This window comes from Aythya fuligula, chromosome 9, assembly GCF_009819795.1.
Source record: "Aythya fuligula isolate bAytFul2 chromosome 9, bAytFul2.pri, whole genome shotgun sequence".
NCBI lineage: Eukaryota > Metazoa > Chordata > Aves > Anseriformes > Anatidae > Aythya > Aythya fuligula.
Window position 1 is genome coordinate 4,540,137 of NC_045567.1, and position 12,078 is coordinate 4,552,214.

General features: G+C 38.6%; 1 protein-coding gene across 16 annotated transcripts in view; it reads left to right on the plus strand.

Annotated features, from left to right (window-relative positions):
* The window catches only part of DOCK10 (dedicator of cytokinesis 10), a 149,523-nt gene that overhangs the window by 81,192 nt on the left and 56,253 nt on the right, over positions 1–12,078 (plus strand). For all 16 annotated transcript variants that reach the window (XM_032192891.1, XM_032192897.1, XM_032192893.1 and 13 more), the window contains exons 10-15: positions 841–924; positions 1,714–1,869; positions 3,442–3,663; positions 4,364–4,486; positions 5,203–5,285; positions 10,862–10,984. In XM_032192891.1, coding sequence (XP_032048782.1) covers positions 841–924; positions 1,714–1,869; positions 3,442–3,663; positions 4,364–4,486; positions 5,203–5,285; positions 10,862–10,984 — 791 coding nt within the window. The remainder of the gene's footprint in view (positions 1–840; positions 925–1,713; positions 1,870–3,441; positions 3,664–4,363; positions 4,487–5,202; positions 5,286–10,861; positions 10,985–12,078) is intronic.

Consider the following 12,078-nt stretch of genomic DNA (forward strand, 5'->3'; position numbering starts at 1 on the left):
AGAAATTTCTTGATGAAAAGCTAGGTTGGAAATGTCACTGCTTTTCTTAAAGGAACACGTGATCTGTTTGTAATCTGTTGGGCAGCTACCCGCTGTAGCAGTAGCGACAGTATACTGTCTATATACACAGCAAAATCCTCTCTGAGGTTGTAAACCCCAGAGATATGAACCAAAAACTCTGTATGCAAATGGCAACGGAATTTGGTCTACACTTCACTTTAGGTTGTATTCATATTTGTTGTCACACAATTAAAACAGCAACAACATCAAAGATAAAATGTAATTGAGTTCACGAGTAAAGACAGCAGCGGTATCTGATCTTGTCTGTAGATAGATGTTTTCTTTACTGGAAATGGTTTAGTTAATGCAGATACATCAAACCAACAACTGCTCAATCTCACCACTGGTGGCCCTCAAGGCTAAAATAGACGGTCTGCAAGTTGTACTACGCTCATAGTGCTCTTTATATGGTTAATTCCTGTTCGTCCCCCTTGTTCTATATGCGTGTCTGCATCAGTGATCTGTGATCCCTAGTCCATGGCAGGTACATCTTGTGTACATCTTGAGCCACTATTCTGACATCTTTCACAGTGGATTCTGTGGTAACATATATGAACTTCATAATTGCTCCTCTTTTGAGTTCCTTCAAAGTGTATCATGGACTGAAAATCCTGCTTCACAATCATATAACCTTCAAAAAATGTTTGAAGGTGCTTTGGGATAACTACTGCAGAAATGAGGAGTGTTATGAGTGAGACATTAATCATTCATTTAGAGATTTAACAACTCTATGGATTTCTGTTCTTGTGCAGAAAATTAATTTATTATCTGTCACAACAGTACATCACAGAAACAGAAGAAACAGTGAAAGCCTCACGAAATACAGAGCGACTAAATCTTTTCTCCTTGGATCCTGATATAGCAGTGAGTGAAAAGATTTTTTTCAAGTTCTTAAAAGTTTTTAAATACAGGTGCTGATTTAACTGGGTTAGTGAAGCCACCAGAGTGGCTGTGAATTCAGCAAGCAGCTGAGTATGCCTGAGACTTCCACCCTGTGCTGATCTCACTTGTATACACAGGAGTCTTGGATGTAAAAGAATAGTGGAAGTGACATTTGTTTGCAGCTTCAAAATGAGTGGGGAAAAAAAGGTGCTGTCTCTGCTCTGCAGAGGTTTATGTACAGACTGCCCATATCTGCACACAAAATGGTTGCAGTTGGAAGGGACTTTTGGAGGTCATCTTGTCCAATCTAGCTCTAATTTGAATCATTAAAACAGACTGAAAATATTACAAGAACAGAACCTTTTCTTGTATGGGGAATGTTGTAAGAACAGTGCTTTCATTGTTATTTATTGCACTGAATTTAACTATGAAATGTGAATGGTTGCAAAAAGCAGTGGGAGGTACAATTGAAGGTATAAAACTCTATGTACATGAAAAGTTCAGCTGTAAATGTAGGAAGAAGTGTAGATTGCTTTTCTTTTCTTATCCTCAGTTTGCTTATCATTCAGTATTAGAATTCATGATTCAAGGAATGTTACTACTTGCATTGAATGTACATTTGTTGGTGATTTAATGGGAAATTTTAGTTGAAAATTCTTCCGAATCTTTGGTCAAATCAACTGTAGCAATAATATACGCCTCAAAAAAGTTCGCATAGTTCTGGATTATCATGCTTTTTCCATATATAACTGATCACCCAACTTATTTCAGTTGCTGAATCCTCAGAAAAAGGAGTTTCCAGGGACCAACTCATCAATCAAGCCATTTGAAGAAAAACCTGCAAAGAGGATCCTCATAACTTGCAAGTCCCTCAGTTTGAATCTCCAGGCCTGTGTTACTGAAAATGAAAATGACCCTGCAACCAATGTAAGCTTTGCTTGTTTTTTCTTCCTCCTCCCCCACCCCAACACCCTCATCACCACTCTAGAAAGACTTGCTGTGCACGTATTACTTCTGGTAAAAGGATGTAAAAGGAAAAATAATATGCTCACATTACTGTACTCACTCCTCCCCCTCTGCCCATCTCTTTGAAATGAGTGATGAAGCTGAGGGAACCTTAGAGTCAACATCTTGAAGCTGATTTAGATTGCAGACTTTTAGCTACAGTTGAATGTGGAATTAAAAATGTTAAGACCCTTGACGATCCTTAACAATTGCTATAACAAGTTTAAGCTGCCAGTACTGTAAGGAGGCAACTGAATATCAGTTGCTGGTAGATTGTGCATTTTTTTGTTGTTGATGCTCTTCAGAGAGACTGGTGACCAGTCAGATGAAATTACTGATGAGATGGCAAAACAAAAAGGACTGGATGCTTCATCTGTTTAAAAAATAAATAAATAAATAATAATAAAAAAAAGGACAAAACAGAATTTTTTTCTTATTTTTACTTAAAGAAAAAAAGGGTAGGGAAAAGCAAGTTGTAGCTGTCAATCCATAACTAGTTCCATTAGTTAGTTCTGCCTTAAAGCAGGAAAGTTCTGAGAAATTAGTGTCCTGGCAACTCAACTTCCATGCATTACATATGAGGCATTGATTTTTATTTTTTTATTTACTTATTTTCATTTGCAGATGACCTCTACAATGAGTGCATATTCAGCATGATGTAATCAATACTTTTTTGGCAGACTGGAATAGCTGTTTAAATGAAGTCATGATAACTGCACTAAGGGCATGCAATAATTCGTTACAGAGTCTGCAAAAGCGTAGAATATTGTACCTGCTGATGCATTGTTCATTATCTCCAGAATTTTAAGATTCTGATTTCCAGACAGCTCAGAAATTGTCATCACAAGTTGGTCATTCTTATCCTGACTGATGTGTTTCATCAGAACTGTGAGGGCTCTGTAGAGGTTATTTGCAGTCATAGGATTTAATTCCTTGTTACTATGGGATAGAACAAGTGGGTACTGTCAGAGCTATTTGAACGCTCTTGGATTCCTAGCAAAATGGAACATGTGTTTCCCACTGAATAATACACCCACACGTTTGTGTTTCTACCAGTAAACATTTTTCATCTCCTTACATTTGTCATCATTTTTGTGTCACATTTCTTATGATCCCTGGAAAGCCCACCCTCACTATCACTCCATTTTTAATGATTGCAATTCTACATTGAAATAATTCTGTGAAGTTTCTCTGGGTTCCCTTCCTTACTGTAGTTGTTGTCTGTGACAGATACATTTGTGTTCTTTTTCTGCAAGTTTCTGTGTTAGCTGCCATTCGTTCTGGCTCAGTGTCAACACACTACTTTTAAAAGCCCTTGGAAGTTGGAAGAATTGTTGCCAAAGGGAGGGGAGGGGGGTTTCAATTAATCTAATAATTGGTAAACAGTCTTTGATTTCTTTTTTTCTAGCTGTGTGGGCCTAATAAAAGATGGAGTTTACCCTCTCACTCTCAGTTAGTACCATGTTTTATTTCTGGTGTTGTTGTTTTTTCCAGGTAGAGCCTTTCTTTGTGAGTGTGGCACTGTATGACGTCAGGGACGGCAGGAAGATCTCTGCTGATTTTCATGTGGATATGAACCACACTCTTGTTAGACAGATGATTTCAGGTTATTCATTTTCATTAGAAAATGGCACTGTTGAAAATATAGATTCAAATGAGATCGAAGAACCAAAAGTCAAGGGGTTCCCAGAAGAATGGCTGAAGTATCCAAAACAGGTATTCCATGTGTGACTTGCGTGACTTAGTGACTCGCATCATAGTTCAGTAGTAGTACTCATTTTCATCAGAGAATTTCTCTGCTAGGGGTGGTTTATGTTTTCAATATATTTGTGTGTGTGTGTGTGTATCAGTGGTGCTTGTATAACTACACAATATTTACAATCAAAACTCAAAAAAATTAGTGTCTGTCATTTAGAGAAACCACCCATGTTTCCTGCATTCTTTGGGTTCTTTCTCTGACATCTCCTAAATCAGCCCAAAAAAATTGTAACTTAGTCTCATTTATCCTCTGTATTAATATCAAAGCACTCCCACATTCTTGCTGGTACTATAAACCCCATCCCCCTCCATTCCCTTTACATTACATTTTTTCTTCTCAGTCACTCCCCTGAGGTGTGGCTGATTTAGACCAGTGTTTAAGCATTGTACCAGAGGAACAGTTAGGTTAGGTGATGGTCGTATGTTTCTTGTCTAGAGTCAGAATCTTTGCAAGATGCTTTGTATGCACAAGCTTACTGCAGTACTAACAGGAAAATTTTAGTTTCCATCTGGATGTCTTGGGAGTGTAGAGATGCATCCTCTGTAATTTTTTTCTGAATTTGTTTTGATAGCATTTCCATCAGCAAAGAGCACCGGTAGTATTTAATTTCTCCAGTATCACTATGTACCTTTTAACTGCTCTCTTTTCTATTCATAGGCTCTTTTCTCCATAAGTAATCCTCACTCTGAGATTGTATTAGTAGCAAAAATAGAGAAGGTGCTCACAGGAAACATTGCCAGCAGTGCTGAACCTTACATTAAGAATCCTGATTCTTTTAAGGTAATGTTACAGGAACACGAGTTCCTTCTTTGTCAGCGTATTGGAAGCTGAAGACATTGCAAATTCTGCTTGTAAATCTCATCGGTTTGTGGTTGCTGAACAGGGCATACTCACATGAGGCCCACCCCTAAGAAAAAAAAATGTCCAAACTTCATTAACTTTGGTAAGATAAAATCCTTACGTGCAGTAACCAATACAGTATGACAGATGTTCTCACCCAGTTACACAGAATGGAAAAAATACCATTTTGACTGCAGCATAAAAATCAATTCATGGTGCATTTCTTTGCAAATTATGTCCCAGCAAAGTGAAATTCTGTTTCAGTAATCTTTTAGAAATTATAAGCTAGTGCTTTTTGTATACTAGCGTAACTGGGGTAGGCACCTATCTGTGTTTCTCTGAGAACAGGCAGTGCATTTGTATTGGGTATATTCCTGCAAACTGGAATAAAAATTGTAATTAATATAGTTCTGACTGAAGGGATGCTGATGGAGTTTAATTTGTTAGCAGTTCTGTGATGCCTTTCCTGTCCATCCCAGAACTTTCTGTCATGGACAGTATCAAGCTAAATTATTTTAGGGCCAATACAGCCCCTTCAGGAGAGTGGAACTTGGAAATACTCTGTGCTGCATTGTAGATATTACTATAGATATTACTAGGTGAAATAGTTAATATTTTCTTCCTTTTTTTTTTTTTTTTTTTTTTTTTTTTTTTAGTGTGCACAGAAAGTGTTAAAATCAAATAAGCAGTTCTGCAGCAAGCTGGGGAAATACCGCATGCCATTTGCTTGGTCAGTGAGGTATGTATTAATTCTTCTTATAATCTGTAGAAGTATCTTTTAGCTTATTCTGCTTTTGGATGCTTTTCCTTTTTTTCTTTTCCACTTTTTCTGCCTCAAGCTAAGCACAACTTACTATGTAGTGCAGGACCCCAAAAGATCCTGCAATTTTGTTATTCCATTGCCCTGTTTTTCACACAGATGAATGTCAGTTATATTCTAATTAAATGTCACTGTGGTGGAATCTTTTCTATAGGTAAGTAGTAAAGTTGCCAGAGAGTAGCAGAGGTGATTGACAGAATATCAACTTATCATGAGCTGCACTGGTGATTTGGTGCTAAAAATTACCAAAAAAAGATTTCAAAATCAGAGTTTTCACAATAATTTCCTTCAAAGGTAATTACGGTCTGAGGCAAAGACGTAGTGACGGCCTAAAATACAGATGCGCAAGTCAGAAGCTCTGTTCTAGTAATGATGCTTGTTGTATTTCAGAAAAATCTAACCAAGAATCTGGAGGTTAATGGTGCCCCCAAAACAGCACCTTGATTGTGGTAATGAGAATGCTTTAGGTCCTCTTGCATTTTTAGAGGCTACTAGGTAATAGAGGCCTGTTACTTTCTTGTTTGGAAGGTCAGTCGGGTTTTATTGCTGGTCACTGCAGTGGCAGCGTTTGGTTTTCATTCTCCCTCAGTTCTCCTGGATAATTTGTTTCCTTTCCCATGGGTCACTGTACAGGTTGTTCAATGCCACTTGCTGGTCTCATCCTCATTATTTTTTTTCACATGCTTCTTGGTCACCTTCAATTAAGTCAACTCCCCTAACCATATATGGCTTTCTTCCTTTCATTATCCCTTCAGATTTGCATGTTTTTTTTTTTCTCTTTCCTCCTCTCTGTCTTTTCCTTTACAGTCTTCTGTCATTGCCTCAGCTTGCTGCAACCCTGTGGTAACAGATCTCTGCCCAAGCCCCCCTGTGTGTCCCTGTGACAGCTCTCTCTTCTTTCTGTCATGCACAGAGTAAGAAATAGGTTATGTCCCCTGTAAAAAGGAAAGCTGTCCATTGCCAAGTTGCAAGCATTCCCCCTCTTCTGTGGCATCTGTTCTGACAGTGGCAGGCCTTCTGGAGGGCTACCTGAAACTGTAGGAGGGAAGAAGGAAAAGAGTGTTGGTGAAAATGTGATGCTGTGGCATTGCCTGTGCCCGTTAGGGAGAGCTGTCTTCTCCTGGTGTGGAAGTGTGGAGCACCAGAAGTGCTTGGTCTGCCCCTAAACGTGTAGGTGAAAGCTTATGTTTTAGAACATGGTGTCTAGATGGCAAAGGAGAAAGCACACACCAAGGTATGGCTGCTTGAAGAGTCATTTATTTTTATTGACATAAATTTTTGTCAATATCCAGTAGGAACAGGAAAAATATGTGCATGCTCAGGGGAAAGGCAGATAATGTGTTTTGATCTGTCATAGCAAACTCAGGGATGTTCATTAATATTTACTGGTTCTGTGTAGCCAAAGGACTGTTCAAAATTATATTGATGGGTGTCTCTTGGTTTGACAGGGCTACTTTTAGCATGTAATGGATGGTGTGACGGCAAGGGGTACAGGCTGGGCATCAGACTCGAGGCTTTTTTATTAACTCTGTCCTTGCTGACTGTTGGTGGTTGCTGTGCCATTAACGATATGTCCTCTAACTCAGTCATTATTTGTGTGTGTGCATGCCTCAATACGGTGGGTATTGGATACCTGGGAGCCTGAGTATTCCTCAGCCTTCCACTGTTAGTCTGTTATTTTCCTCAGAAAACAAGACTGAAAAGATCTTTACATCATATGTTTGTCTAACCAATATTTCTGGCTGTGATTTCCCAAATAGAAATGGGAATACATGTTACTGGTGCTAGCAAATGTGCAACAATTCAACATTTTTCAGACTTACTGTGTGTGCATTAGGCAGGGGGCATGCACGTGAGCAGAGGATGTACCAGGGATCTGTGGACATCCCTCAGCTCCAGCAGGCAGGATTTCTGAATGGCATCCCAATGCAGTGCTTCACTGCCCTTAACATTAAAAAGCTTTCCTTCTCTCTGTAGAATTAACCACAGAAAATATACTCAGGTGTACTTATCAGCTCTTAAGCCTTTTCATGATTAATCATAGCATGGTGGTGAGATAACATAATTTAAAAATCGTTGTCCACCAAGTGTGTGAATTTGCTGGTACCAGTGGAGTTGCACAAGGAACTTATTTAGTCCATTGGGTCAAATTCAGCCATCGTATATATCTGTTTATGTATTAACATTACTCAGGACTCTGGTAAAATCCAAGTATAATTTGGCCCTATAAAATCTATTTCTATTTTCATAGCTTGAAAAAAGAAATTTCCACAGGATGCTATCATACTACAGGGAAAAAAATGGTTTGGCTATGATAAATAGCAAAACCGTGGGTTTGGAAATGTGTTTTCCAGTTAGTTCATTCTGGCATTAGCCACACTCCTGTTTTTCTGTGGAAATTTTCCTCCTTAAAGCAATAGCAGATGGTCACAATGTGATTTTTACGTATACATTTAGCAAGCCAAAATCTGGCAGTTGAGTATTGTGCAAGTGACTGACAATCTTAATTATCTTTTGTGGCATTCAGTTTGTTAGCATTGTTCAGGAGGATGACTCAGGGTTCCTCCCTGATTTCTTGCTGGTGCTGGTGTGCTCCGGTGTATGTATGCTCTCAGGTATAATTACATTATATGTCAGAATTACAGGGTGTCAAATCCATCTTCCCTTCTCATATTCCTGCCAGAACTGCCAAAGTTTGCAAATATGTGCCTGATCTACATATTGTAGACGTGGGGAAACTTCATTCACAGAGATTAGTTTTTACACTCTGCTTTCTCTTCAAACCTTCCTCACCCTCATAAACGTGTTTTAGAGCCTAGTGTTTGGATCCTTCAGTGGTGTGCACAGCTGCTGGTTAGGTTCTCAGCTGGTGCAGGTTGGCATCACTGAAGTTAGTGAGGCTGTGCTCCTTTACAGCAACTACAAACCTCACACTGCTTCCCTAACCCTGAGGGTGAGCAATTTTTCCACACATTTTTAGCTACTACTAAAAATATGTTTCGGTGTTAAATGATGAGCACCGTGTAGGTTTTCTGCATTTAAAGAATTGTAATTGTGGACTATCGGCTAACTATATCACAACAGTGGAATCAAAGAAACATTTAAAATACTGAATAAGCATCTCATTTTCTTTAATGCAAACCAATACATACTTTTCCCATGAATTAATTTTTCAAATTTCTTCAGGATTTTAGTTCTGTGAATTTTTTCTTACGGAAGTCCACCTAATAAATAAATAGCAGGCAGTAAGGAATCATTAATACATTAGATAAGTATTGGACTTCTGGACTATTGAAATGTTTTATTATGTTTCCTTTGGTTTTACTTGACAGTTGTCACCCTACAATGCCTTCAGTCTGTGCACTGTGCGAAGGAGCTCTCTTGCTCCATCAGTGCCCAGCAACCTAAAAGGATCTAGTGATACATGACAGTGTGGTTACTTAACTGCAGGTGTAAAACACAGAATACTTGCTGCTCTGACAATTCTTCAGCTTTAGTGAGGCCAGGAGCATGGAGATACTGTATAGTTTTGCTAGCAGAAAGCAATCTAACTCTTCCCTGAAGGCACAAAGCATACCTGTTCGTAGGAGTTAGCTTCTTTTTAGTGGGTGTCTAAATTGCACCTGTAGAAGCAAGAGCTCTTGGAGTAAGCTACTTCCAGCACAGACTTGGTTCTTTTGGCACTGTGAACTTCCTCAGCCCTGTTTTGGTAAGTGCCTCCATGCCCCCACGTGCTGAGCAGTGGTTAGCCTGGACTGGATTTAGTTCATGGGATCCTGAACAGGCTGGGTTTGCTCAGCAATCCCCACGCAGAGCCCAGTGCCATGGCCAAAACCGCTTACTTGAATGGTTTGGTCCACTCTGTTTGGAGAGGAAGGAAGCAATGCTGAGCCCAAAAAATATAATAATGTCACCAATGTTGTAATAATTATTAAGTCCTGTCTTTCTTATCTTCTCCAACAGCAGTTTAATAGGCTTTGTGAAACAAATGGTGGCTGCCAGAAATTGGGTCCGTTTTCCTTACTTGAATGGTTTGGTCCACTCTGTTTGGAGAGGAAGGAAGCAATGCTGAGCCCAAAAAATATAATAATGTCACCAATGTTGTAATAATTATTAAGTCCTGTCTTTCTTATCTTCTCCAACAGCAGTTTAATAGGCTTTGTGAAACAAATGGTGGCTGCCAGAAATTGGGTCCGTTTTCTCCCTAATAACTTAAGATTTTTGTCGGTGCATACTGGTGTGGACCTTATTCCCTGTAATTCTTGGAGGCAAAAGTCTGATAGAAGAGGGCTGATTATTCTCTAGTTACACAGAAATGAAATAATAGTGTTTCTCTCAGTTAATTAATTTAGGACATGGTGCATTTATACTCATCCTTGGGATCCTCTTCCAAAAGTTTACTCTATTATTTTGCGTCTGGCAACAATTTGTGCTGGCATCAATTCCTCTTCTCATTGGCAGTGGAACAGAGAAGTAAATTAAAGAAGAAAGATTGGCCAAATGATTCATAGAGCTGCACTTAGCATCAAGAACATTTTACTTTTGTTAAGCAATGTTTTTGCATACAACAGTTGAATCCAAGGTTCATTAATTTGGATAGCTGTTACATTATCCAGTCCAGCCAGTGTGCATGTGACCCTTGGGACTATACAAAGGGCACTGGAATGTCTTAATTAAATCCTGCAAGTGTCAATGAGCAGGGATGGAAATATCTGAGCACGTTTTTCTGTGCACACAGCAGCTGATACTTATTGTTCCCAGATATAAATGGATATCCTTTTTTTTCCATCTCATTTGTCACTTTGTAGCTGGTTCACCAAAAATGTAGTTGATGCTCCACGAACTAGTTTTGTGAAGGAAAGTTAAGCTGCAGTGTGTTGGTATCATGCTTCTGGAGGACACAGAACAGAGTTAATGCATAGGAAAACTCATTAGAGGTCTCTACACTGGTTCTGTAAAAGCATACACTTCTTTACATGATGAGATCTAATGGTTGGGATTTGATGTCTTGCTAAAATTTGTATTATTTAAATTATCAGTAGGGGGTGAGGTAGCGAGTGGGTTCTAGATAGGTTCTGTATACTTGAGCTTTGTCAACTGAGAGCTACAGAAAAAAAAAAAAGAGGAGAATGGGATGGGTGGGTGCTGAACTTAATGATGGTCTTTACTAGCATTAAAATGCTGAAACTCTGAGCTGTCAGCAGTTCTGCTACACCTAAGGTGAGTGGGGACTGTTTGCATAGTGTAAGATCTTAAGTCTTTGCACAGTCTTAAGTCTTCGCAGGACTGGGGCTGTGCATGCAAATAAGCTGAAACTCTGTGCATCTACAAATACACAGCTCAGAAGAGCTTTCTTGTGTGAAGCTCTGCAGGCATCCCAGGAATTTGTGGAAGAGTTCAGGTCATATCATTATTAAAACATTACATGACAATTTCAAATGTTCAAATGTATATGGGTGAGTGTTTATAAACATACTGTTTTTCTTTCTTTATAGACCAGTGTTCAGAGATAATCAGGGAAATGTTGACAGAGACTCGCGATTCTCACCTTTATTCAGGCAAGAAAGTAATAAGATTTCCATGGAAGATTTGATTAAGCTAATAGCAGAATACAGAAGGTAAGGAACAGATTTTAATTTGGTTTGAGAAGGTATAAAAGCCTTAAAAAGCTGCACAGAATAATTTTCACAGCTCTTTTCATCATTTAGCACAGTGCCAAAGTAGCCATATTAAATTAGTGTTTTTCACATTAGTCCAACATCTGCCAAAGACTGCTTTAGGTTAGAAATTCCAGGAAAACTGGAAAGTCGTTTGGCACGTTAATGAATTGTATTATAACCTAAAGATAGTGGTTTCTTAAATTAGCTTCTATCAGGAGAAATGCAGGTAAAGTAGCCAACAAGAGAACACTCTTTTTTTTTTTTTTAAAAAAAAAAAAAAAAAAGGGGGGGGGTAGGGGGGCAAAATGAAAAAGCTTTCTTTAATGGTTTCTCTAACTCTTGCTTTTGTTTGTTTGAGTCTCCATGACAAACTGCAGAGTGAACACTGGAAGGAAAAAACTTCTCCAAATGCTTGACAGTGTGTAAATTAGTGAATAGCTGTTTGGCTGAATGTTCTTTCGTACAGGTGTAAATCAGATTAACTCTAGAGCAAAGACTTTGTTTTTACCAGATGAGTGACATGAGAATTAAACCTTGAATTTCTTCCTGTGCCTTCTACACCAAATGCACCTAGAAATAAATTAATATAATTATTTTTTTCCAATTCCATTTATATGAAATCAGATCATAAAAAGATTAAAATATTACAGGGATTGGATCAGTCCCTTAATCTCTTCTATTACTGTTACTAGTCAATAAACTTCATGGACATTCATGATGTAATAAGAGCTGCCCCTGCTGGTTTTGTCTGTCTGAAACATCTCCTAGATAAAAGCAATTTAGTTCTGGCATGTCTCAAGTTGCTTGGGCACAAGGAGTGTGTCTTGGTCCCTTTTCAGCATGGCACTTGCAGAAGCCATGATGCTGTGAGTTCCTTTTGTCTCAGTGGTCACACAAGTCCTTTTAAAGAACATTTGATTCAGATTGTAGAAAGAAAAAGTGGGTAAGTTAATTCTTGTAAGGTTCATCATTACTTTATCAGTTTCTTCCTCTTTTATAAGTGTGACATTGCCTCAAAGAGAAGGCATGAGAAAGAATGAGGCCAATAAAAA